General features: G+C 38.5%; 2 protein-coding genes across 3 annotated transcripts; both read right to left on the bottom strand.

Moving 5' to 3' along the window:
* Nucleotides 1-1261: 1261 nt before the first annotated feature.
* Nucleotides 1262-12723, bottom strand: LOC127004326 (zinc finger HIT domain-containing protein 1-like). The gene is made up of 5 exons (XM_050871877.1): nucleotides 12579-12723; nucleotides 4623-4749; nucleotides 3507-3594; nucleotides 2129-2351; nucleotides 1262-1579 (listed from the first exon to the last, which is right to left on the bottom strand). Exons 3-5 carry the CDS (start codon nucleotides 3523-3525, stop codon nucleotides 1351-1353), a joined length of 471 nt encoding a protein of 156 aa, XP_050727834.1. The 5' UTR covers nucleotides 3526-3594; nucleotides 4623-4749; nucleotides 12579-12723; the 3' UTR covers nucleotides 1262-1350.
* A 2434-nt stretch (nucleotides 12724-15157) lies between these two features.
* On the bottom strand, nucleotides 15158-25778 carry LOC127004247 (serine/threonine/tyrosine-interacting protein B-like). Of its 2 annotated transcripts, none has more exons than XM_050871819.1 (5): nucleotides 25614-25778; nucleotides 20299-20424; nucleotides 17155-17252; nucleotides 16220-16408; nucleotides 15158-15992 (listed from the first exon to the last, which is right to left on the bottom strand). In XM_050871819.1, the coding sequence occupies exons 2-5, from the start codon at nucleotides 20392-20394 to the stop codon at nucleotides 15776-15778; spliced, it is 600 nt and encodes a 199-aa protein (XP_050727776.1). In that variant the 5' UTR covers nucleotides 20395-20424; nucleotides 25614-25778; the 3' UTR covers nucleotides 15158-15775. The 2 variants fall into 2 exon arrangements, with proteins under 2 accessions (XP_050727776.1, XP_050727769.1); XM_050871812.1 differs by lacking the exon at nucleotides 25614-25778 and adding an exon at nucleotides 25359-25578.
* Between the last annotated feature and the right edge of the window lie 1354 nt (nucleotides 25779-27132).

Genomic DNA, 27132 nt, shown 5'->3' with positions numbered 1-27132 from the left:
TATACACTATATTACCTTACATGAACACAATCTATCTTATATTCTTTACTAATTTTGCTGTGCCTTTGGCCGGCCTTGTGTAAAAAAAAAAAATTCAATTAATGAATGATATAAACAACTGACTGACAGTAATTTCCTTTCTTTTTATTGAATGAAGCCTTAATCACAATGAATAGAAATATGAATATGGAAGTAATATTTTACCCAAAATGGTTATTTTAATAACATTGCTTTGATTGAAAAATAAGCATAAATTAGAATCTATGTTCTAGTATTTGGGGTAAAATTAAGAGAGGTTCAGAGAAATTAGGGAGTTGAGCAAAGAGGGTAAAGCTGCAGAATTTGAGTATAGAATGAAGGGAAGAAAGAGACAAAGAGGTAGGTGTCGTTGAGGTGGAGTGGAGTCAGTTTAAGGAAGCGGTAAAGGGTAGAGCAGGGGAGTGATTCATATAAAATGAACACATTTCTTATTGCTAAATATCACCTTCTTTAAGTATTGTAGCTAAACTCAAACCCCATCTTCAACCTCACAATCACGCACTCGTAACCGTTGGTAGCCCGCTGAACACGTGGAGTCATTTGCACAAAAAAGGGTATAGAAGAAGTGTCTGAAAAACATGTCTTATTTCAAGTGGTGCACTTCTTTTTCGTCTTAGGGCATATTACCGTAACTTAACAAAAACCAAAGGAATTAATCGAGAAAGGGTGAAGTGACTCAACCGAGTGGGCAAACTGACTCCACCATGTGAACGAATTGACTAACTTATACTGGAATGATCTTTTCAAGTTTTCCTATAAAATACCATTAAGCAATATTTTTAATACCTTCAAGCCTTACCTGGTATTGTAGGACAGGAGGAGATCTGGTAGAGTTGGAACACACAACGCCGAAGGCAGGTTGTACAGGGTGACTGAGCTGGTGACTGTTTGTTTACACAAATTCTCGTTTCCAACGGGAATGTATTTTAATATTTTTCTTTTCCAAGAAATACTGTCATTCACTCCGTGTTATTTGGTCAAAAATTGTATTGTAAAATTATTAAAATAAAAAACAAAGAAAATGTAAGTATAACTATGTTTTATTTAACATGATTCATGTCGAAATTTTGCTCGCTGTGCGTTCTAGCGAGACGAGCGACATCAACAGAGAATGGTCTAAGCACGATAAGTTACAACGGCCCTAACTCGTTGACCATAAGCTATGTATGATTTTGTGCTTAAGTAGCATCGGCCTTAGACACTTTCGTGGATATGGGCCCTGAAGTGTAACCAATTTAAATTTACATTTTTAAACCCTTAGCATCAATATATCTTTTCCTTTGTTCACCAAGCTTTCATTGAAGCAATTCTTTAGGCAGTCCACTTCAAACACCGTGTGTCCTCATGTGTGGAGAGGCACTTGGTGGAGCAGTATCTTGCACCACATGGGATACATGTGTAGGGTGCTGGGAAACCACAAACTGCACACAGACGTCGCTCAGGCATTTTTGAGGATGGGGCTTGAACTGTCAGATAATTAGGGCCATCAGGATACAGTGCTTGCTCTTCCTCGAGTAGAATGGTGAAGTTTTTACGGAACCTGAAAATTTTGGACAACTTAATATATGACTTCACAGTGTACTTTCTGTGGTGCTTTTTAAGTAATGATTGTACATTACCTCTGTCATTTACACTGTTATGACCTATCATCATAACACTTACACTTATACGAGGCATGATGAGAGCCAGAGCTTGACACAAAACATTAAACAGGTGGAAAAGTCCCTGGTAATTAATAACTTAAATCTAGTTCATAGTTTGGCTATTTCATATTAAATAATTGTCTGAAAGAATATAAAGATGATGAAGTTCCATGTGGAGGACTTGGAGGTATTTAAAAAGTTCAATGGGGTAGGCTAAAGAGTGAATCTGACTAGATTATGTCTAATTTAGAGATAAACTGAGGTTGATCTTGAAGTGTGATGTAATATGCACCTCAAGATTTTTAAAAAACTGACTGAGGTAAGGGAAAAAATTCTTTGTCATGAGATCTCCCTAACTTTTAAAACAATAGGCCAACAAAGCCAATGGCTTCTCTAAAAATTAACATTTAATATCTATGTAAGTTCCACAGTACTTGTATTCTCACCTCTGTTTAAAGTATTCGGAGCTCCTGGTCCTTCTCTTGCGATCTTTGTTTTTATTGCCATCAAGCGACTCCTCAAACTTAGGTGCTTTCTTACTCATAACCAAATTTGCATGAGGATCATCATGGAAGTTGTCCTGCTCAAGAGCCTCCAGTGCCTTCCTTGCCCTTCTTCTCCTGGCACTCTCATCCAGGATGCGCTTGGACGAAGCATCTTTCAGGCGACCTGCAACCAAAGTTCAGATTTTTTAGAATCTACTAGTTAAAGCATGGCTACATAGATTACAAAAAACTGAAATAATTACACCATATCTACTTTCTCATTCAATAAATTCTTTCTTTAGCTGAGGAGTATGTCAGAATAGTCACTGTAATCGGTGATACTGTTTATTGAAAGGCAAGGTGGGGATATAACAAAAGCCATGTGGCCATTTTAAGACACTGGACAGACTGTTGAGAGAAACCCAGTCCCCATCCTCAGTCTTCTGTGATGTGAGCTATGCCTCGGTTAGTCACCTATTATGACATACATGAAGAGTACAAACTTGTATACTTAACCTATCATCTCAGGTGCATCCTAGTTACCATTTTACAGCCACACGCAAAAAGTAATCAAATAAATGAGGGGCTGCGCGTCCAAACCAGGCTAAGCGCCAAAACCAAAGTTTGCCGCAAATCGCGGTCAAAGTTCGGAGACTATCTTACTCTCGTCACTCCGGCATTAATGATGTTATGATGGTCATTTTGGTCAGAATATACATTTACATCTCTATTTTTACTGTGCAATGGTATATTGCTTTTACTATGCAAAATGATACCTATACCATGCAAGTCTAAGATTTTTTGTGTTTATAATGAATGTTAGAAAACTTTGAGAGCGTTTTGCTACAGAAACTTTAATGTCACGCATCACTTAGGAACCCAATAGTACTATTATTTACACTATGAAGTATTGATGTATATAACACAGTGGCAAAGAGATGAAATAGTGGATAAAAAAATGGCAGAGAAGAAATTCCATTTACTTTGAGTATGAACAAAAAATAATGGAATAAAAAATAACACTAAATAGTACCTCTCTTTAAGAGAGTTTAATCATATTTCTTGTGTCGAAAAGTGGATAGATCTACCACAGACAACTAGAAGAAGGGTTATAATAGCGATATAAACATAAAATCAAAATTGCTAAATTTGGCGCTTAGCCTGGTTTGGATGCGCGGCCACTCAAATAAATAATTGATTCATAAAATTTGTAATAAACCCTTTAGTAACCTTCCTTTAGAGCTATATGCTTTGGTAATGTGGAGCAAAAATAGTAATTATACAATGTTTTATGATACTGCAGTTGTCAAGTCATAGCTCCAGCTAGACATTATCATACCTGATTCCCGAGATGCCATTATGTTAAGTTACTCTAAGCTGCTTTTCTGATTGTAGTACACTTTTTCGTATTGTTCATCAATAAGATTCTGAAACATAAAAAAGTATATTAGCTTTACATAGAGTAAAAACAAATTATACAAGAGGAACATTGAGTTTATACAGGCAAAGCAATACACCATTCAAGCAATCATATGGATATAGATGGGCAATATCATTCATTATATTAAAATCTGAGTATCAGATTTACGGAAGTAGTTTCTTGATCATTCCTGACACAATGTTATTTACCAAACTGAATAAAAACTGTACTATATCTTTTCCCTTAATAAACAAATACATGAATAGAAAATCATTATATTTACCAATTTAAGATAAAGGTACAATTAAGTGGAAAGGAAAGCATAATTTCATACTGATTCAATGTAGCCCATAACAGGCATGTCATTCTGAAAATATGTAGTATGACAATTTTCTTGTGTCAGTTTTATGTTTCTGTAGAGACTATTGAAGGAGCAATAATCCATCAACATGTGTTACTTTGAAAATGGTCAGAGGACTTTAAATATGGCATCTGAATCTGAATGTTATCTGAGTGTGTGTGATAATGCATATTGACAAACTAGTATTCATTGATGAAATTCATAATAAATTATGTGACTAAAAAATAGTTGCTGGTGGGTGGTATACGATCACTTATGATGTTATACATTAGCAGTGAGACCCTGGACTTCCACTCCCGCTTCAAAAGGGCAACATCTTGTGCCCTGCCATTTTCTTTTTTCCCCTAAATAACTTTGATAGTTGTTTAACTATAATTTCTATATATATATATATATATATATATATATATATATATATATATATATATATATATAAAAAAAAAAAAAAAAAAAGCTAGATAAAACTGTAAAATGAAAAACTTTTAACTAAGGACACTAAGGAAAAGGAAATGCAACAATTTGTAATTTTGTTATATGCTGGGAGAGGGGGAAGACCACAACCTTTAAAGTTAACAGATTTGATGGATTAATTTGATTATGATGATAGATCCCCCTCCCTTAACACTGTACACTATCATTTCCCTCTCAGGAGCAAGGATATCGGTTTATTTTACCTTTAGACTATTATACACCTCAGGTTGAACAAAGAGATGGCATTCATCAAGATCCACTAAGACAAACTTTGAGCCAAGTTTCATGGTTTCATCTAGGTGCAGGAGAAACTGCTTCATCACAGGGTCACTAGAAGAAAAGAATCAGCATTACAGATAGTACAGCTTTCACATATTGGTTTAAAACAATAAGTGAAACACAGTGGATCCTAATTCAGGTGTTTTCTATAAAGAGAAATTTGAAGAGGACAGCGGGTCAATGCATACATGAGGAGGGTGAACAACAACATGGGTTGAAATGCAAGATTTCCTCAGACAATGAATTTCACCATCCTATCAAGGATTTATAATTACAAATAGGTGTGAATGCCATGGAGACTGTCCTGTCATCAGCCTCGAATATATCTAATAATCTAGCCTACTTTAACTCTTTCAGTGCACAACGCGTCATGCCCTCCGATCTCCCCTGTGCACAGTCGTGCAGGGGGTATGTGGGGGTTTCTTTTCACCTTCACATCTCTGAAACTATGCATTGTAGCAAATATTCAAGCATATCATTGGAAAGAAAAAGGAAAATGCTATACAGCTGTTTCCTGTATGGAGGTGTAGTTGTGCAGGAGGTGGGGGTGGGGGGGTGGGGGGCAAGTAGGACACCCCACTATATGACATGAACCAATCAGAATAAAGTTACAGTGGAGTGTGGAATAATGTTGGAAATGAATTGTGAGCGGGAGATTTAAAACTGATCAATTGTCACTATGACAATTTAGCACTGAAAGGGTTAGAGCCCCCTTTCCCAATCCTGGGGTTGCGACCCCAAGTGGGGTCGTCAAGACCTCAAAATATTGAACATAGTGTTATTATATTATAATAAGTGTTATTATATTATAATAATACATATACAACTAAACTAGTGGGGTTTCAGTCATGTCTAGAGGTGCATGGTTGGGGTCGCCTGAAAAAACGGTTGGGAACCCCTGGGTTAGAGGGAACCGTCTATTTTTTACTCATGATGTGTTTCTGCATTTTGCTGATCATTATGAGATTGGGTACATTTATTAGCAACTATCAGAGGAAGTTTTTGGCTCCTCATTCTTGAAAACTGGTTAATTAGTTTAGGAATAATGTGAAGATTATATATAAAATTAATGCCATTTTTTAAGATTCTTTGAAGTCAATCATCCTCTTGATCAACTGAATCATCTGTTTTCTGTGTTTAATCAACTCACAGAATGCTCTTTTTTATATTGATATCATAACTCATTTTAAAAATATGATTGGAAATAAGGGGAAATTTTTTTTTACTGATTTTGCTGACACATTGTACTACTTGAACTAAGGTGAGTAGAGAGAAAAAAAAATAATAATAGGGCCTTGTATGTGTTTTCTAAGTTATATCATCATTACTGAGAAGTTCACTATTAAAGTCTGCCAAATTACATTTTGAGATAGTGGCTCCCAAAGTTTGAGATACATTTCAAACCTAGGGCTCAATTTTTAGAGCATGTGCCAGTGTGTAAATGCTGTACAATTTAATTTCCACCAAGTATACATGTATTTTAATAATCACACAAACAAACTGTCAGGGAATGGACAAGTTATGTCTGTGGCATCTGGTCCCCTCTCATTGAAAAAAATTCCAAAATCAGTAAAACAATGTAACCCTGAAGACAGAATATTGCAAAGTAAGATACTACAAAGGTATCATCATAGCTGGGCACGATAACAGAAAACCTTATTCCCGATACCCGATAACTGATAATGGAAAACCTTATCAATGATAACTGATATTCGTTAACTGGAGACACAAATATAGGCGATAACTGATACCCGATATAAATCCACAATTCCGATACTAGCTAGCGAAAAGTCCGACAGGCGAAAACGATACTATATTGATATTTCAAATAAAAAACATAGATGAATTCAAATTTTCATTATCTGTATTTTAGAAAACTTACAAAACCTGAAAACCACACGTTGACACGTACACATACTCAAAAAACTATCGTTACACATTCAGCACGATACAAACTGACACCAAGGACAAAGCCATTGAAAACAGGCTACTCATGTTGGTATCACTGCTGCATGTGTTGGGTATGGGTTCACTTGCCTGAACCAAGTAAGCGGGACTCGTAAATGAAGCAGTAGAATTTGAGCTGGCACAGTAACGCTTCATGAAACACACAGGTGGAGTCTTAGTCAAAGTTAATTGATCTGTGTTCTATGTAGCTATAATATTGTAGTGTTTGGGGTGATGAAATTATGCTTTAACACCTCACAAACAAGTGAAGAGTTAAAATTTCGTCCATTAAGGAGACTATGATAAACACCTTGCGGTGATGAGTCACTCAGGATTCGGATATCAGAGTGAATCCCACTGGCTGATCGCCACATACGGCTCCACTGAGCCTAGGAGGTTACGTAAAACTTAGCTAACCCTGATGAAAGATTTATAGTGGATTATAAACTTGACATCACCCAAATGGTAAGATAACATTGGCATTGGTTTCACTAGTATAGCATGCACTACTCAAGTCACAGTATTCGCTTGTCTCGAAACAATCATGGAATGCACCCAATAAGATTAATTCTTGGCGAGTCATTATACCAACATGTTAGACAAATTAACTCCTGCATGCAAGCTGTTTAATAAATTACTCTTCTCCAGAGACGCCTAATTTCAGCAATTCAAAACGCCCGCGTCAAATTCCTTATTCGTCAACTTAAAAAGTGTGCACAATTCAAAATGCCCGTGCCAAATTCCTTATTCGTCAACTTAAAAAGTGCGCAAAGTTCTTACTTTTTATTAGGCAATGAAGCAGCACAAGAGAGAAGGGTAGCCCAGGAGTAGATTTAAACAACCTGTATAAGTCCATGCAACTCTGTTTAAACTTTATCCTTCTTACCGGCAATGCTATTCTAATATAGTGATCTATCAGTACATAGCAACTATTGTCTTACTGTAAGCCTGTTTAATATATTGAGGGACGAATTTGTAGTTTAACTCTGCGACCTCAAAATACCATACATGCCTACATATTATGGTTGACCTGTAAAGGCCGACGATACCCCCCGCGTCTACCCCCCCACAGCCACATTAATCGTCTTAAAATCAACTCTTGCAGAATGACCTGGAAGCAATTTTAGCTGTTAATATACATATAAATACATCAGCATGTGAAATATTTTTGCTTAGCTCCCCCTGGTTGCTTCAGAATAATCGCTGGTAGTTAGAGACGTGTTGGCATGTGCAACTCTCGATCCGAGCTGGGCTGGACTGCTGAGGTGCCAGACTCGGTCCGTTGCAATTTTAGCTGTTAGTATACATATAAATATATCAGCATGTGAAATATTTTTGCTTAGCCCACCCTGGTTGCTTCAGAATAATCGCCGGTAGTTGGAGACTGTGGTGGCGCGTGCAACCCTCTGAGCTGGGCTGGACTACTGAGGTGTCAGACTCGGTCAGTTGTGCGCCCAGGGCCTTTTCCCGGTCTATTATGGGCCTATTTGTTTGTTTTTGGACCCTCTGTGACAGTGGGGCAGTCAGTGTGATTTTTTTCAGGCATGGGAGGACTGGCCACCTGCATTGGACCTCCACATAACTGGCCCACGTGCATCATCTCCCATCATTGCAGCCTTTTTGGTCCCCCTTGGACGTTTAGGGGCATGTGCAGAAGCAACAGCCGCTACAGCTGCTGAAGCACTGCCGATGGCGTGGCAGAGGTGGTGGTCACTTTACCGGGTCGGTCTATGGGACAGAGGTAGGTGCGTAAGAGGTGGTGATGGTTCAGCTACAGAGTAGACATAAGCCTACTCCTCAAGCCAAATTAGCAGCGTTACCAATGATAGCGCAGTTTTGATACGTGCGTAAAGTAGCTGTCCCATAAGGGACCTATCGGCCTGCGGTCACGCAGTCCCATATGGGACCTATCGGCCTTTACGGGTTAATGGGCAAAATAACATGCCCTTTAACCAAAATATAAAAGTGCATAGGGTTATAAACTAACCTAACCTGACAATCAACTTGTACCCTGACTGCAGCTACTGGCCTGATTGTATTGGGTTTACTGTATGTACTTGATTGGGTTACTTTACTAGCTATGGGAAATCAAAGGCAGATCCAAGTAAAATAAGTATCACTTCACCACAGGCATAAGGAGCGGTACGGGACGTGGCAGCAGCGGCAACAAGTCCATTACACTTCTCTCCCAAAACAAGCTTGGGGACCTGGGAGAATGCATGATTTCTGTATGGGGAACACTAAATTTGTTGCAAACACATATTTTAGTGGTGGGGGGGAAAACCCCTAAATGTAAGGAATTTCCTTACATCTAGGGGAGAGGGGGGAGTATAGGCAAACACTAGAATTTTAATGTAGTTAGTGCCAAATTAATTGCAGAATTTGAAATAAGATTGGATTGGGCATGGAAGAGCCAGAAACAGAAGTTTGATTATGCTGCATTCATAGACTATAAAAGACTCAACCACAATGACCACTTGACCATAAAATACAGTCTTTGTGATCCAGAGCTGAAGTTACAGGCTCAATGGCCTCTTCCAGGAGTCTTCTGTATCTGTGAGTGTGTCCTGAGGGTATTCCTACCTAGTAGGGCCATACCAACCAGCAACCAGCCTAGACTGGGCAGGGAAGGCAAGGCCCAAAAGTACAGCCAGACACTCCAGTCAGGCAAGCAGGCAGCACTACTTAAACAATTAACACATAGTGACTGGTTGAGTGTGTTTTCCAATTTAAATGACATAACTTCAGCTTATCATGATATTAGAAATGAGCAATAGAATTAAAAGTTATAAAAGAAATAGTTAGAAAAGGTATTAAAAGGAGGGGACCTCACAGAAATAACTGTAACCTAGACTTAACAGTTGGAAGGCTGGGAGCATTAACCACATCAGAGGGCAAGGAGTTCCAACGCCGAAGTACCCGACATGAGAAGAATCGCCTACGAGCTTCCATTTCAGTGTGTTGCATTAGGATCTTGAATTGGTGGCCTCTAGGTGGGGACAATGTGAAAATATCAGAAGGTCGAACAGAGCATAGACCATGGAATATTTTGTAGCAGTAATCATGTCTTGTCTCAACATTCTACCTCTGACTGAGAAAAGGTCAAGCCTATCCAGTCTATCAGCATAAGAGATCATTTAGCCCATCAACCTGCTTAGTCCACCTACGTTGCACAGATTCCAACTAGTTCAGATCTCCCTGGTAACCCAAGTTCCACACAGGGGAAGCAAAATCCAGAATAGGTCTACCCTCAAAAATATACAAGGAAGACAGGAACCAAGCTGATCTACAGACAGTAGACTTCAACAGGTTGGTAGCAACACCTCCAGCCTTTGTAACAATACTTCTAATATGTTGGTGGAATTTCAATTTGTTGTCTACAATCACGCCAAGGTCTTTGTGTGTTGAACAGCGGTTAATTGGTGTACTATCAAGTGTGCATAGAGGATGAAGATTGTCAATCACCACATGCTGTTGTCTTGCAAAATGGAGGTGGACACACTTGTTAGAGGAAAATCTGAGTGCCCAGAAGGCAGTGGCTGACAGCATATCAATACTACTTTGCATTTCTCATTAAGCTTGATCAGAATTAGATACAGGAGCTAAACGGAGGTAAAGTTTAAGATCATCCGCAAACATTTTGTATTCACATTGAAGTTGAAAACAAGTGTGATTTATAAAGATAAGAAACAGGAGTGGTCCAAGAATGGAGCCTTGAGGAACACTGCTAGGAACTGGTTTAGGAGAACTTACACAACCATTGATAGAGACCCTCATGGTACGACCAACAAGGAAGCTGGTGATCCATTGTAAAAGATTTCCAGAGATCCCAATATAGACTAATTTATCTACCAGTACCTGGTGATGAACACAATCAAATGCCTTCACAAAATCAAATAGGATCAATTCCACCACATGACCCTGGTCGTACCAGTAGGTTACATAATCGGGTATTATTCTAGTGTTTGCCCATACTCACCCCTCGCAACCAAAATTGGCTAGGGGGCCACTGAGACTTCGGGGAATGCAGTGGTAAACATGAAATGCGTCACAAATGCATAGTTTTTGAGTTATGAGGGGTTGAATAATACCCTAGATGTAGGGAAATTCCTTACAATTACTTAGATGTAGGGAAATTTCATACATTCTGGGTTTTTCTTTTACAACGTACGGAAACCATGCAAGGTAATTATTGAAAAACACTCCGCACCTCGAAAATATGATATTATGCCTCCATATTGTACTTAAGGGTATATTATACATACGGACGATGTGTTTACATGGCGACGCCATTGCAATATGAGCAGCGTTGCCAACGATCCGGTTAGCAATGATACACTAGGTGAGACCAGGTCCACCACGCGTGGTTATTTTATTATTTTTTTTTGGGGGGAAAACGAACCTTTACCTAATACTATTTCCAATGGTATGCTAGGTTAGCGATGGTACGCTTTGTTAGCCATTAGCCCACGCATGTGAGACCAGGTCCACCACGCGTGGTTATTATTTTTTTTAGAACACGCACCTTTACCTAATACTATTACCGATGGTACGCTTGGTTAGCGATGGTATGCTTAGTTAGCCATTAGCCCACGCATGTGAGATCAAGTCCACCACGCGTGGTTATTTTTTTTTTTTAGAACATGTACCTTTAAGAGGGGGGGGGTCCAGGGAGGGGAGCAGCCCCCCCTTGGTTAGCAGGGGGGTCGAGGGGGGCGAAGCCTCCTCGTTAGCAGGTCGTAAAGTTCGGTTGGAGTAGTTTAAATATGCTCCCCCACCCAAATACCCCGAGTTCACGCAGGTCCCCCAAGATCGTTGGGGGAAGGGGATTAATTCGGCTTCTTTACTTTTAAGTACTTTTTTTTTTTTTTTACTATGATATATGGAGGCGTATTATCGTATTCTGGAGGCGCGGAGTCAATATCCACAATCACGTATACTGGGAATACGAGCCCGTGAAGCAGATTCAAAATCCGGTCAGTAAGGATTCATGTGTTCGAACAGCTCGGGCAAGAGGTTCGAGAGCCTGCACTTCCTGCACAAGCCGCAGTACTGTTAAAGGCGCGGTGTTGGATTGATCCCGGCTAGCCGGTGGTTTTACTTGTGTCAGTGATAAACAATGAAGATACACTGTGTTTGGTGCCACGGACTCTACTTGGAGGACAGAAACCTTGCGATGAGGTGACAACCTACTAGAGAGAGGGCATGAGTGTGGTGGAGGCGGTTTAGGTGAGCACAGATGGCTGCCGGTGCCACGCCAGATGGTAAGGTGAGCATCGTTTGGTGGGTTCACTACGCTTCTCTCCCAAAACAAGCTTGGGGATCCACTGAGTGAGTGGTTTTCGTATGGGAAACACTAAATTCGTCGCAAACGCTTATTTTAATGGTGGTGGGAGGAAAAATTCACTAAATTTAGGGGAATTTCCCTAGATCTAGGGAGTTTTTATCCCCCCCCTAACACTAAAAAAATACGCGAATGCGATGGATTTCGTGTCCCCCACCCGGAACCCCGCATTCCCACCAGGTCCCCAGGCTTGTATGGGGGGAGGGGGGAGTACGGGCAAACACTAGAATTTTACCCATAATCGTAAGTGAGTAGGAGCTGGTCAGACACAGATCTGTTTGGCCTGAAGCCAAACTGATGTTCGTCAAAGAGATAGATTTGTCCCGTGCATTTCTAGAACAATACGTAAACAAGCCCCTGGCGCCGCTGGACATCGTGTACTACGATTATTACTATCATTAAATACAGTGCAATAGAAAGAACCGTAAAATTACAAACACTGCAAGTTACTCAGCCACATGCAATAAGTGAGGATACAGGAAACGTGTGATAGACAACTTAGATCTGAACGATAATGCGCAGGGCACCCGAACATGAAATCGGCCAGCAGTTTCATTGTTTGGCAAAATTAACCATAATGTTGACTTACCATTTGATGAGGATTCCTTTCATAACATTCACCATGCTTGCTAATGGTCTTTTAGTTACGCCTCAGTAAGTAAAAGGGGGTGGAAGGCCTCACGCTGACTTCTTGCCTCCCACTCCACCAGTGATCTTGATGTCACAGGTGGCTTGAGATTTCTCCCCAGCGGCCCAGCCTTTGTATCGGCAGCTCCTGTGAAAGAATAAAAATAATGAAAAAATCAACTGTCCGAATCATCACGACTCTATATAAAAACAAATGTGTGGTCACACTCCTTTCTCCAGCACGAGAGCTGGGTGATTGTGTTATACGGCAATACCTACGCCGTGCATCGCTGCGTCACCGAAATAATTTACATTTTGCTAGTTGGCACGTTCTTGAAGTGAAAGCTTACGATACACCCTACAAATATTACTTACGAGATGCAAAAAAACATAAACTCGGACTTGCATCGAAAAGAACAGCTCTGAGGGCGTGGTTGTCCCTTTGTGGGCCAAGGCAACAAAGTTATGCACATTCACACAAAATCTCGCGGCACTCACTCCCATACACTTTACAATAAGTGCTGTGGCCGGACCATCCCACTGTCCGAATCATCACCGCTCTCCCCTACGTACTTGATCATGTCATGACGGAGCAAACGACCGTGTATTGAGAATAAATTTAGTGATTTTAACCTTTCAAGATAATTAAAATTTTCTAAGCCCCGGCCGAATGTACTTTGTCCAACGCCTTTGAACTGACTCTTAAAAAATAACTTCAAGTCTCCAACATAGCCAGCTGTATTCCACACAGCCGAGGAGTATTCCAAAAAGGAGCGCACATGAGTAACGAAGATCGAGGGGGACCATGAAAGGAAGCATATCACGATTAATATTAACTGTTGCTTTAAGGATATTCTGCATAACTGTTACTCCCAAATCAACGGCAATGTCTTTTATGGGAAAGGGGTATGTTGTCCATGTAATAAAGCTTTCCAAGAACTCTTTCACTGCCTCGATCACGCGTCCATTCGGCCCCAGCAGCAGGACCATCCACTCCCTTCCAGTCCTCCCATTCACTTCACGTCCCATCTCACTCAGAGACACCTGCATCATCTTCGTTCTCTCTCTGTCATACTTCTTACATTCCAGCACTACAAGCTGTACAGTCTCATCCACACCCCTGTCACACTTTGCTGCGGGACAGGCCATCTATATATAGTTCCTTGCATTCACTTCCAAACACTGCGCTCTAGCACGGAAAAGATCACCACTCTGGGGCCGCACCAAAGAGCCTTGGGCCGCACGCAGTGTGGAGCACCATCATTTAAATTATCTTGCTCTCATCGGCATTCAGCCTTTACAAGTTTACAATTAAAACGGCTCATGCTTTCACTTTTTTTTTTGTTTTGTTTTTGTAGTCTACCTTTTCACTCTAATTTTCTGTATCTTCCAGTAGCGAGCACAGCAAGGATTACCTTTGTCACGGCTCCCACTTTTGGTGTAAAGAATTGAATTAAATTGAAATATTTATTGTAAGGAAGAAACAATTATAAAAGTGGAGGAGTGAGGTGATAAAGATCAGCAAATAGGTCACAAAAAGCGAAGAACAGTAGGTTATATGTGTCATTACTTTTTACACCATACTTATATTTTTGTCACCGAGTGCTGAATTTCACGTTTAATTACTATCCCACAATTATTAATGATGAAACCACGTTGTAACACCCCAACTTTATAATTATAACCAGATGAGTTTTGTTGCTAGAGGCAACAGCGATATGTTTATTACAAAGTTAATTTATTGTCCTTTACTGGGCAATGGAAGTGAAAGCTCATTCTACTCTTATAGGACATCAATGGGGAAAATAAACTGCTGCGGTTTAGTGGTATAGCACCAATCAAGGTACATTATTACGATGGGGTTGGGGGGCGGGCGTTGCCTCACCAACTACGACGCTCAACCCGGGGGCTCCTCTGAGCAAGTTTCCATGCAGACCTCCTTCCTATCCTATGTACTACTGAAGTCACAAACTGTAGGGATCCCCTTGGCCTCCTCCACTAGCGCTGACTCATTTGTTCTGATGATGATGTCCTGTACAAGAATATATAAGCTACAATTACAGTCCTGGAACTATGATTATAGTTTACATAATTTTATATTAATTCTTGTTCAGGACATGGCATCAGAATAAAACAACTTACTTTATTGACATTCATAGCTTTAATATTTATTTGTTAGTAAATGTCATGGTACACTTTGGCCTGCCAATGCTGGCTAAGAGAATGATGAATAATCATGAACTGCATAGTTGCAAGCTGATTTGACTTCATAAAACAGAGAAAACTAAACTATCAATATCACTTTTCAAGGTAACAATGCTACAGGAAACTATATATCTGTAAAAAAAAAAATTAAAAAAAAAAAAAGGCCAGTATTTTTTCTTATGGAAAATTGAACTATACTGAGAAAAGCTTTCCACTGCAACAAGTATTTATGATATATCAGGCAACATGTGTTCATGATGTAATAGACAACAAATGTTCATAATGTAACATATGAGACACCTGAAATCTACCACTGAGGTTGAATGAAAATTCATATGATAATACTAACTTTATGACAACTTTTGAAGTAAAATAACAGGTTGTTTTAAAGATAGCAAACTCATCATTAAATGGTGAGCAACTTACAGATGTATTTGAACTTTCCCTTTCTTAAGAGTAACACTTTCATGATTGAAAACAAAATAATAAATAAATAGTAATACTTATACAGTCTTTGACTGATAAATACAACAATTAATGAAAGTGAATGGTATTAAGTATAGTATACTATTATGTCAAAATGATGATGTACGTTTGTGTCCATTACTGAAGAGGCTGCAATTCATATGCAGCAGGAAGACCAATGAGTACTGGTGGGATTCTCATTCATACTTTTTTTTTGTATAAATGAAAATCTATAAAAAGCATAGAAATATTTGTCAGTCCACTATTTACCTACAGGACAGAAGTAAAAATTTGCAACATTCAATCAGCAATTAATATAAATACTACAGTATTGAAATCCATCCATCCATTGAAATATAAAAAAATAAAAATCTTACAAAACTAACTCTTTATGTAGACCATTAATATAACAGCCTGTTTCAACAATAATCCAGTTATCACAAGACCAGATTTTCAAAACAACCTCACTTTTGTAAGGTTTCCCAGTCATCAGCTTACAGACTCCATTGGTTCTGAGGAGTCCTGATCAAAGTCATCAAAAGTCTGATCATGTTTTCTTTTTAGTTTTCCTTTCTCTTGGGAGCACTGTCCATTTAGCAGAGTCTGTTGGGCTTTGTATATGGCTTCATATTCCATTAGCTGCTGCTTAAATCCATCATTAGGGTTTATGCAGTATCTTCTATTCTGGACAAATTCTAATGCTTCCCTGGAAGAGATAAAGACACATAATCATCAAACTTATAATGAAAATGATCCATCCCAGCAATGTCTGAAGATAAACAAAACATCCTACACTATACCATTTTCCTAAGTGTTTTGTGAATTATCATTTTCTCTTATATAATGATGATAATAATAGTAATAGTAATAATAATAATAATAATAATAATAATAATAATAATAATAACAATAATAATAATAATTGTTATTTACCTATAAGAAAGCGTCCGCTTCTCCATTACATAAGCAACAACTAGAGCTGCACTTCGGGAAATGCCCAGATTTCCATGGACTAGACACTTCCCTCCAGATGCTAAACATTCATCAATGAAGGTTCTGCATTCTGCTACATGTGATATGAGATTCTGTGTCAAATTATCTGCCATGTCAAGAATCAGGTACCTGCAAAATAGAACAGTATTTCACAAATCTGAAATGCAGAATTAATGAAAATTAGTGAAAGTAAAAAAAAATAATGTTAACAAATAATTTCACAACTTAAAAACAATGACAATACATATGTCAAAATTATTGTCATTTAGCTATATTCATCCTTAGATGAATTTTATTCATATACTTAAGCCTTGGTTTTCAATATTTGAGTTGACAAATTAATGCCTTGCTTTAAGTTTTGAATTATGATGAGCAACAGGCAGATCTGTGAAACATGGGAAGGTGTGTAGTAGAAGTTTGGGCATCTCAAAAGAAAAAGGCAAGAATGGTTAGTTATCTGGGAATGATTTTCGGACAGACTATATATATAGATATATATATATATATATATATATATATATATATATATATATATATATATATATATATATATATATATATATATATATATATATATATATATATATATATATATATATATATATATATATATATATATATATATATATATATATATATATATATATATATATATATATATATATATATATATATATATATATATATATATATATATATATATATATATATATATATATATATATATATATATATATAAAGTTTTACTGCTATTTCAACAGCCATTGTAAAATTCCTGCTTTTGTTGTGGTCTGTGATCTGTAGTACTTTATTTTGGCAATTTGTTTTTTGGTGTATCTACATTAATTAAATTATATAAAAATTGTTTTACTTACTTTATTTTGTCAGGAAAATTTGCTCTGACCATGTGTGACTCTATACTTTGTCTGATGCAAATGATGTGTGTAATTCCGTGATCCAGTAGTGTATTGAACTGCAAAAACAATAACAGCATTAATAATATTCACTTCAGGAAAAATGGCTTAAAAAAATTCTTTACTGTTACAATTGAGTCCTTCACTGAGCTCTACCCGCCATCTGGTGGCCCTGGTGGAAATACCAAAATAAATATGCATGCAGTGTACGTCCAAATAATTTTTCTTACTAGTTTTTAGCTATAATTTAGAAATCACATATTTTTCTCATAGCTACGGTATAGAGACACTTGACTTACTAGTATTATAGTATTTAAGAAACGGGGAAATGCAAGAAATAGAAAATTTTAATATATTTTTTCCGACAGATAATTGTCACATGCTCTATGTTGTTCCTTTAAAGTTCCATATAGTCAATTTAATAATAAGATGCTAAAAATGTATGTATTATGATTTAAATTAGAAATATGAAATAAGTATAACACTTGCTGCCGGCAGCATACGATATGTTTAGCATCAGTGTAAACAACCTCCCGTGCTCTGATTGGAGGGACAGAGGAACGCATCGTGTTGAGGCAGCGGTGTGCCAGCCAGAGGAATGTTGAGTGGCAAAATTTTCAACACTACCTTCCATCACTACTATAAGATTATGAGAGAATGACACCATGCCAGACTTGTTTGACTTCTCTTTTCTTGCATGACAAAAATATTTACCCAAGAGGCCGCTCTGATGCATTCCTATTAACCACGGGATGGAGTGTTGTAGGATATATCGATGAACGCTCTTATTTTGCCAACAGTGTTCATTACAACGACATGAATAATATATAGCACTCAGATTTTTTGGTGTAAACATGATAGTGACCATTACAACTCTGATATTTTGCTAGTTTGGTACAGAATGTCAATTAAGCCTCGCTGGACCCCAGCTGGTCGCAGGCTTGGCTCTGGCAGAGGCTCTAGCAGGGCCACCAGATGGCAGGTCCAGCTCAGTGAAAGACCCAATTTCCAGTATGACAGTGAAAAAGTGCAGAGCAAATACCTGCTGAGAATGGTACTTGGTAGCTCACACTAACACCATTTAATACATAAGTTAAGACAACACAACATTCAGTCATCTCAGCCAATTACACTATGCATTCAGTGAGGAATGTGTGGAAGCAGGCTTTCTTTTGGACATTAGGCTGTTTTGTCAGATAGGCTGAGTCAAGTTTTCTGATGATATGCATGGTTAAATATCAAATGCCTTATTTTAACACCTGATTGTGCAAGAATATTTGTTGGATATTTTTTACAATCATGGTTTCCCTAAACCCTAGAAAGCTGGGGGCCATCACTTTTCTGCAAGTCAAAATATAAAATGAGTGCTATGCTATGGGGGAAATTGGAAGTTGGCCACCTAATAGTAACCCTCATTTCAATGTTTGGCCTATGTGAGGAAGACACTGTGTCCATCCACTCTCTCGCGTGTCTCATGTTATATCGATAAATGCTCTAAAATGTGCGACACCTCAGTGAACAAACTGTGAGCTTATATGTATGACCAACAAATGTGATCTTGGGTCTGTTTTGTGTTTATTTCAGGAGAGTTACAAGTTATAATTAAGTAGGAAAAAATTGCACCCCAGCCTGAGGCATTCCATTGGTGAAGGACATTAGAGGATTGTTTCTCTTGTGATGACTCCTAATTACACATAGTATAGGATGATGATTCACCAGAGGGAAGTGACAGTGGTCATTTATATCATATGAGTCTAGTAACTATTACAAACTGTCAAATACTCAGGAAGAGACGGATAGTGATGAGCCCAAAGAAAAAGTCTAAAATGACCTCTTCTACACCACACAAAGTTAGCTATGGTGGTTGGTACCGAGGTCGCATTGGTTATCAGCAGCCTCCCTCTACCACCACCATTGCCATCACAATAACCATAAGGGCCCAGCCACTACCCCCAAACCAGCCTGCATTCTCAAATGATGAGCCTGATGACCCTTTTTCTCCATAGTTTTTCATATCCAACCACAGCTAACACTTATTCAGATGCTATTGTCCATTCATTACTTCACACAACCACTCTAAAAAATATATATTGTTCAAAACTAATTTTTTAACATAGGTACTGGAAAAAAAAAAAATTACTGGTCTGCCCCCAAGCTAGTGGTGGTGCCAGAGGGTACAGGGGGCCCAACTGCAGCCAGGGACCCAAGGGCATGTGAGAAACGTCACCAGGCAAGCTGATAATCATTCGTCTACTCCCCATTACATTGATTAGGAACTGAAATATTTTTCTTGCTTCACCTATTTTTATTATTTTACTTTATTTTTAACACAAAGAACCCAATTATGATTTTTTTTAGGTTGAATTGCAAAGAGTAATGATTGGTCCTGGATTACACTTATTCGGTTCCAATATAAAGCTCTTTCTAGTATTTCTAATCAATTTCCAAATATGAGTAATTTTAGTGTACGCCCCAGTAAACTGAGGTGGCAAAATAGCCCCAGCGTCCTTGGGTTAAAACCCAAATATTTTCAGAATTGTTGTGGATCTGATAAATTCTCTAATGAACCCTCCTGGTTAAGAACCAATGCACTATTTGTATAATTAAGACTAAGATGAATGTAAAATATGGTAGAGGTGAATTACTGGGAAACTGAATATCAGCGTCTACAATCACAATATTTTTTCATTTTACATGTAAATCTGTGAATGAATTCTAATGAAATTACCTTATTATCATGAGGATACATATAAATTTAGGATTTCAATATTAAATTCATTTGGTGATGTGACTTCAGCTGAAATAATTGTATATCTCTAGCTAAAGATGATTAAAAAAAATCCCCTTGAGCTAGGTAGCTCTGCTAGTTACAGGAGAGTACTACCTCTCTCACCAAGAAGCACCCAGGAATCTGAATCAAATTTACAACCTTTTGGTTGTTACACAAGCACTATCTCCACAGAGTGGCCCCTGAAAATCATATCTCTGTCCTAGACTCTTTTCTTGACAAAGCTAAATTAAGTTGGGATGCTTCTCAAAGGAACTCTCCTGCATGCCTCATATACTCTTCAATGATAAACCTAAGTGATTACTCTTGTGCCTTACTCTGGATTTTGTAGCAGCACTGTATGGGCCAAGATAAAGACCAGGCAGAATTTCTTGCATCTCCCGCCTCATAGGATACTGCCAATCTACTTCCATATTCACATTGATGAGCTGCCTCCCACCTCTCTGTAACATGAAACATGGTATATTTATTGTTACTGCAAAGGAAATATATAAAACAGGAAGGAAATATAACAGTGAATTCTAATGACTAATGTGCTTTGGTACATTGCATTCATAAGTAATGGTTATTTATTTACCTTCTACGTAAATTATCAGAAAAGTTAGTTTAGTTTCAGAGGGTTATGTATTGCATACGTTATCATTACATCATCAGCACCACTGGTCAAAATTTGATAAAAAATAATGATGTGGAAAGCTTGCAGATGGAACAGATTGATCCGTTTATTAGATCAAACCATGATGCTGAGCTATTAATACAGAAACTGCAGTCTTCAAGCCTCTTTCTGAAGTCTCTAGAATCTCCCACCACATGAAAGTACTGTCAGATTATCAGTTGGACCCACTTCAAACACCACTGATTAATAGTTCTTGGAAAAAAAAAGGCACAAAAATGTAGTTTCCATAAACTTCCTTACAGATACACCTGTGGTCAGGAAGATGGTCATAAACACACTATCCTGCAGACATGGATATATATATATATATATATATATATATATATATATATATATATATATATATATATATATATATATATATATATATATATATATATATATATATATATATATATATATATATATATATATATATATATATATATATATATATATATATATATATATATATATATATATATATATATATATATATATATATATATATATATATATAGACACACACACACACAAGGTTGCTGTGGTTAGTGCGTGAGGAGCAGGAAGCCCTTTATGGATTGGTTGAGTGGTGCTGACTTCAAAGTACATCCCGTTTTCTGGATGTTTGGCATGGCAAATCGTCAGCACAAATCTGAACAAATATCTACTACTGTACTTTCATAATTTCTGAGATTGGAGCAAGCTATTCATTACTCTGATAACTATTTTCATTGCACATTACTATACTACTGCCACTGAAATAGTAATTCATTGCTGTAATATATTAACATTTTGACTCATCTACATTTATTTATCATAAAAAATTAGTAATATTCGACAGCAAAGATAAATATATATATATATATATATATATATATATATATATATATATATATATATATATATATATATATATATATATATATATATATATACATATATATATATATATATAGGGGAGATCAAAAGTTCATGGAATTTTATCGTATAAGAAAAAATTAGGCTAAAACAAGATTAAACATGTCAGAACATATCACTGAGTGTGTACCTTGCTATTAGTCACTTGCAATCAGTTCTGCGCAGACTATTGTAGAGCACAGACCCTCCTTAAAAAAGGCTCCTTTTGAAACCATGGAAAATAGTTATTTTGAGATAAGATCGAATATCAAATTCCTGGTGAAACTTGAATGGAAAGGGACACAGATTATGGAGGCTTTGGAAAAAGTTTATGGTACTACTTCTCCAAAGAAGACTGCAGTCTACAAGTGGATTCAGCGATTCAAAGAAGGGAGAGACGACCTTGAAGACGACCATCGCAGTGGAAGACCAGGAACATCAAAAAATGACCAAAACATTGAGGCTGCTCAAAATCTAATTGACGAGGATCGAAGAATAACAGTTATTCAGTTAGCCAAGTCCCTAGACATTTTATATGGTTCGGCAAATTGAATTCTGCACAATAATTTGAGACTTAGCCAGCTTTCAGCGCATTGAGTACCAAAAGCGTTGCGCCCTGATCAGCTGATTCTTCGGAGTGATCTGTCTTTAGCAATATTGAACAAAATTGAAGTTAATGAAGAGCATTCCTCTCCAGAATAATCACCGGAGATGAAACCTGGATCTACCAGTATGATCCTAAATCCAAACAGCAGTCAAAACAGTGGCTTCCACGTGGATCATCGGGACCAATCAAGTTCAAATCTCAAAAGGTGATGGCCACAATTTTCTGGGATTCAGATGGGGTGATATTAATAGATTATCTTGAAGGTCAAAGAACTGTGACAGGAGCCTACTATGCAAATGTTTTAAGGAAGCTGAAAGAGGCATTAGTCAGAAAATGTAAAGGGAAACTTCATGGTGGGATCTTGTTTCACCATGACAATGCACCAGCGCATTCTGCGCGGGTTGCAAAAGAAGTTCTTCGAGGATTTCAATGGGAAGTGCTTCCTCACTCGCTTTATAGTCCAGATTTAGCCCATCAGACTTCTTGCTTTTTCCAAAACTCAAAGAAATGCTAAAAGGAACTCATTTTAGTGATGTAGAAGAAGCAAAAAACACTGCCAACACATGGCTTCGAACAAGGCCTTCAACGTTCTTTAGAGACGGCTTACGAAGCTGGAAGCATCGCCTTGAAAAATGTCTTGACCTGGATGGCAACTATGTTGAAAAATAAATTGAAGATAAATCATATTTTTTGAATAATAAATTATTTTCTGAAAAATTCCGCGAACTTTTTGATCCCCCCTCGTGTGTGTGTATATATATATATATATATATATATATATATATATATATATATATATATATATATATATATATATATATATATATATATAAAATTATACAGCAGTGTTGCCTATACATGCAGTATATACTTGATTTAGAAGCACCGTGCCCCCCTGTGAGCCAGGCATACTTCTGGAGAACCAATATTTCTGCAGTGGTGAGTGGGTGTAATTCCAGATGTTTCCTAGAACACTTTATTGAGCAGTTAATTACCGAGCAGTGTGCAGTCTTGGACTTATTCTCACTAGCTTAGTGTTAAGTTATTATAGGTTAGATTTAGCTATGCTAGCTTATAAATTGTTTTCGTTAGAGACCATTTTATCAATGCACCAATATCTTGTTTCCTACTTAACCAACTGCTCTTTTGTTGTCATATATGTATTCTGCTAACTTTTAAACTTCCCAGAAACCCATAAGAAAGTGAAGAGATCAAAACAATGGTGAAAATAGCCATGAAATGTATATAGAAACCCAAGTGACTGCATGTGGTGGAGTAGCCCAGTGTTCCTCAGTGACCAAAATCTGCTGCTCATCACAGTTGGAATCCAGCAGACTCTTGTGTAAGGGAGGGGGCACCCCCCTTGACCCCTATTAGGGGTATAAAGAGAGAGGTGAATATACATGAACCTCCTAATGGGAGGGCTCTGACTCCAGTGACCCCTCTGTACTTCCACATTTCATGGCAATGGGCTACTCATCTTCCTGCAGCTGTGCGGGTCTGCACACAACTTTTATCACTATTTTCGCAGTTTTGATCTTTACATTCACTCCTATGGTTTTCTGGGAGGTTTGAAGGTTAGTAGAAAACATATATGACAACAGAAGAGTACTTCATAAGGCATTACTCCAGGCTTTCACCAACCTCACTCTCAGGTGTTTGATATTATTTATTCTGATAGATCTCTATGTGCTCTTCAACATATTTTAGTACTGTTTCTGTTACTAATTACTTATTCCTGTAAGAATATTCTATTCATTCATTAAAATGAAAGGGGAGATGATGGGGATAAACCCCATGGGCCTGAAACCTCATCAACGGTAAATGGTAAACATCAACGGTAATGGGTGAGAGGGTTGAGGAGGCGAATCCCCTTTTGTCAGGGGCTAGTTTAGTTTTCATTGATTTTGATCCTTAATTACAACCCGTTCTGTCGTGCATAGTGACGACTTGCTGCAGCTGCGATTGCTGAGAACTGGCAAGTCGCAGTAAAACATGGTATGGTGAGGATCACATCAGACAGAGGTAAGATATAATTGTAGAAAATAATCAATGGATAATATTCACGAGAGGGTAGCCACCTCTGGTGAAGTTAATACTTACAACATGGATTCTTTTTAGTCCCTGAATGCAGTGCAGTAACAAGTGACTTCCGGAAAATAGAAGGGTGTCAAGGGGGGCGAAGGCCCATATATGAAATATTTTGTGTCCATACAAAACACTGCCGTATTGCTTTACCGTCGCAAATGGAAGGGGGTTCGAGGGGGGTGAAGCCCCCCATTAGGTAGGTTACGTAAAGTTAGGTTTGGTTAGTTTAAATTTATTCGGCACGCAGTGTGGGGCGGTGGAAATATGCAGAGCAGGACTGGACATGGTGGCGGCGGTCCACTACATGGGTCGGTGTTGCGAAAAATACCTCCTCGCAGAAGTAAGTCGCTCTGCTGTTCAATACGCGCACACTGGGGGAATATACATCAAGAAAAACATTAATTTGCCTGGTTTCGTTCAAGTTTGTCTACTTGTGATCTTGGTGAGCAGTGAGTGAAATATAGAAACAGTGAGGAAGTTGAACTTCTCTGCAAGCTATTTTGCGGCTGCGCCGGCGGGTGCACAACAGGCATTGAAATGTCAATCATTTAGCGATTTGAGGAAAAATTACTATCTCCATAATAAACAGCATCATAATTTGTTCAGAAATAAAGTCAACATCTCAAAATTAGTGGGCTACCCTCTCGTGAATAATCCTCCAATCATTATTTCTGAAACAAGTAATTAGTGGTGTAAATGGTTATAACAAGATGAATAATCTTTAATTTTCAAAAGAAAGTGCCAACCACCAGAGTGAAGTTGGTGAAAGACTTGAGTATGACCCTTAATAAGTTAGGAAATGAGATATGGGTGCATTAATCTAATCAATTTAAATCTGGTTCTAAACTAATCAGGGCTCTTCCATAGCCCAGCCGGCCAGTGTGCTGTCAAAAATATACTTTAACAAACTAGGCAGTGATGGGTTACTATTTTCACAATTTTGCTGATCTGCTCAGAAAAGAACAAGACCGACTTATTTGCTAAGCTGCGCGGCATATAACTACACTACACTTGTTCTTCACCGCACACCCATTACTTTGTGGTGGGGGTTAGGGCACTTAACCTGGTGGAGCCACTTATTGGGGTTACTCTGGGAAAGCAGGGGTGAGGTACATTGCAATAATTACCCCAAACCCCACAACATCGCTAATTCGACAACGGGGGCCAAGGAAGTAACAGGAGGAGGCGAGGGTCATGAGGGGAGGAGGTAATGCAGGTAGGCAGGCGGCGAGGCCAGGTGGGGCAGGCGGCTCACGAGGGCGCCAACCACCGCTGCGAGCAACACCTCCCCGGGGCCACCAAGAGCCTGATGGCCGGACTGACAGCCGCCCGCCGCACCAGCCCGAGCCCCCCACGCCAGCCTGAAGCCCCGCGTTCATTACCTTCCGTCCTGATAAGAATGGAAGTGCACGCAACTCAAGTACAGCATTGTTCCACCCCTTCCCTTGTGTTGCTGCTGTGGTTCCAGTGCCTCGTTGCCAGCGCGGGGATTTTATCTAGCCTTGTAAGCTTCAGCCCGTATAGAAGTATATCAGTAACCCGTTTTTAACAGGCTTGATTGAATGCTGTGATTTATATTTATATGTGTGGGTGATAGTCTTTTCTTTATATGTAAATCAGAAACTCGTATCCTTCTCTCTCATATAGCAGTTTATCAATAATTAAGGTTTTAGCAGTAAGTTTAGTTGGATACCATTAATTACATGGACGTGATAGCATCTTTTTGTTTTTAGCTAGAAAGTAATAAATACAATGGAGTGGTAACGCTAACACACATACACAGACACAGCGCATCATTTCATTGCTAGAAATAATAATCAAATATCGTGTTGTATCTATAATTTATTTGGAATCTTTGACTAGCTTAAAAGCACCTTAAAAAAAAAAAAAAAGCAAGTGAGGTTTTAGAGGACTTTCAATTTACCCCATTGAACTTTGTCTATGTTTTGTTGATTGCTGCCAGAGCTACGATGCATATAAATTGTTGGTTTATACGGGAGCTTACCCAGTCCATATATACGTTTATTTGTTCATATCCAGTTTGTGTATACATGCCGGCATTAAGATTATGTTCTATGTATGCATGAATGCATATTTAAAATTTGAAAACTACCATGTGAAGTAGAAGAGGCAATTTGATGAGTGACAATAATCTACTGTTATTTTTTCCATTTATTGTCTACCTTCCACTTTATTCCTTTAATAAATCTCAGTGTCGTAGGTGTGTCGGGATCAAAACGCTAAAGATTCAGCTATTCTCTCCACCTGGAAAATATATTATAAGATTATATGATAAGTAACATGGTATATTTGCATTCTTCCGACTCTGCCGTTATATTCGAGCAAGAAAATTGAGCTTAATGAAATGTTAGATTTTATAACCGAAAAAAAAAAATCGGCCAATATACTTTTTTTTATCTTTTAAATGGCCCTGAAAAGGGCCTAGATAGAGTGAGCAGATTATACTCAGACGGGCAACCCGCGCTTAGGCACGCTCGCCGCGAATGCGACGGGCCAGCTGGATGTCCTTTGGCATGATGGTGACACGCTTGGCGTGGATGGCGCAGAGGTTGGTGTCCTCGAAGAGACCGACGAGGTAGGCCTCGGAAGCTTCCTGCAGAGCCATGACGGCAGAGGACTGGAAGCGGAGATCGGTCTTGAAATCCTGGGCGATCTCGCGCACCAGACTGGAAGGGCAGCTTCCTGATGAGGAGCTCGGTATTCTTCTGGTAGCGGCGGATCTCACGGAGGGCCACGGTCCCGGGCCTGTAGCGGTGAGGCTTCTTGACTCCTCCGGTGGCCGGGGCCGACTTGCGAGCGGCCTGGGTGGCCAGCTGCTTGCGGGGCGCCTTGCCACCGGTGGATTTCCTGGCAGTCTGCTTGGTACGGGCCATGGCTACG

Source organism: Eriocheir sinensis, chromosome 3, assembly GCF_024679095.1.
Source record: "Eriocheir sinensis breed Jianghai 21 chromosome 3, ASM2467909v1, whole genome shotgun sequence".
Classification (NCBI taxonomy): domain Eukaryota; kingdom Metazoa; phylum Arthropoda; class Malacostraca; order Decapoda; family Varunidae; genus Eriocheir; species Eriocheir sinensis.
Note: the sequence above shows the minus strand (reverse complement) of the source record. Positions and strands in the feature narration are given on the sequence as shown.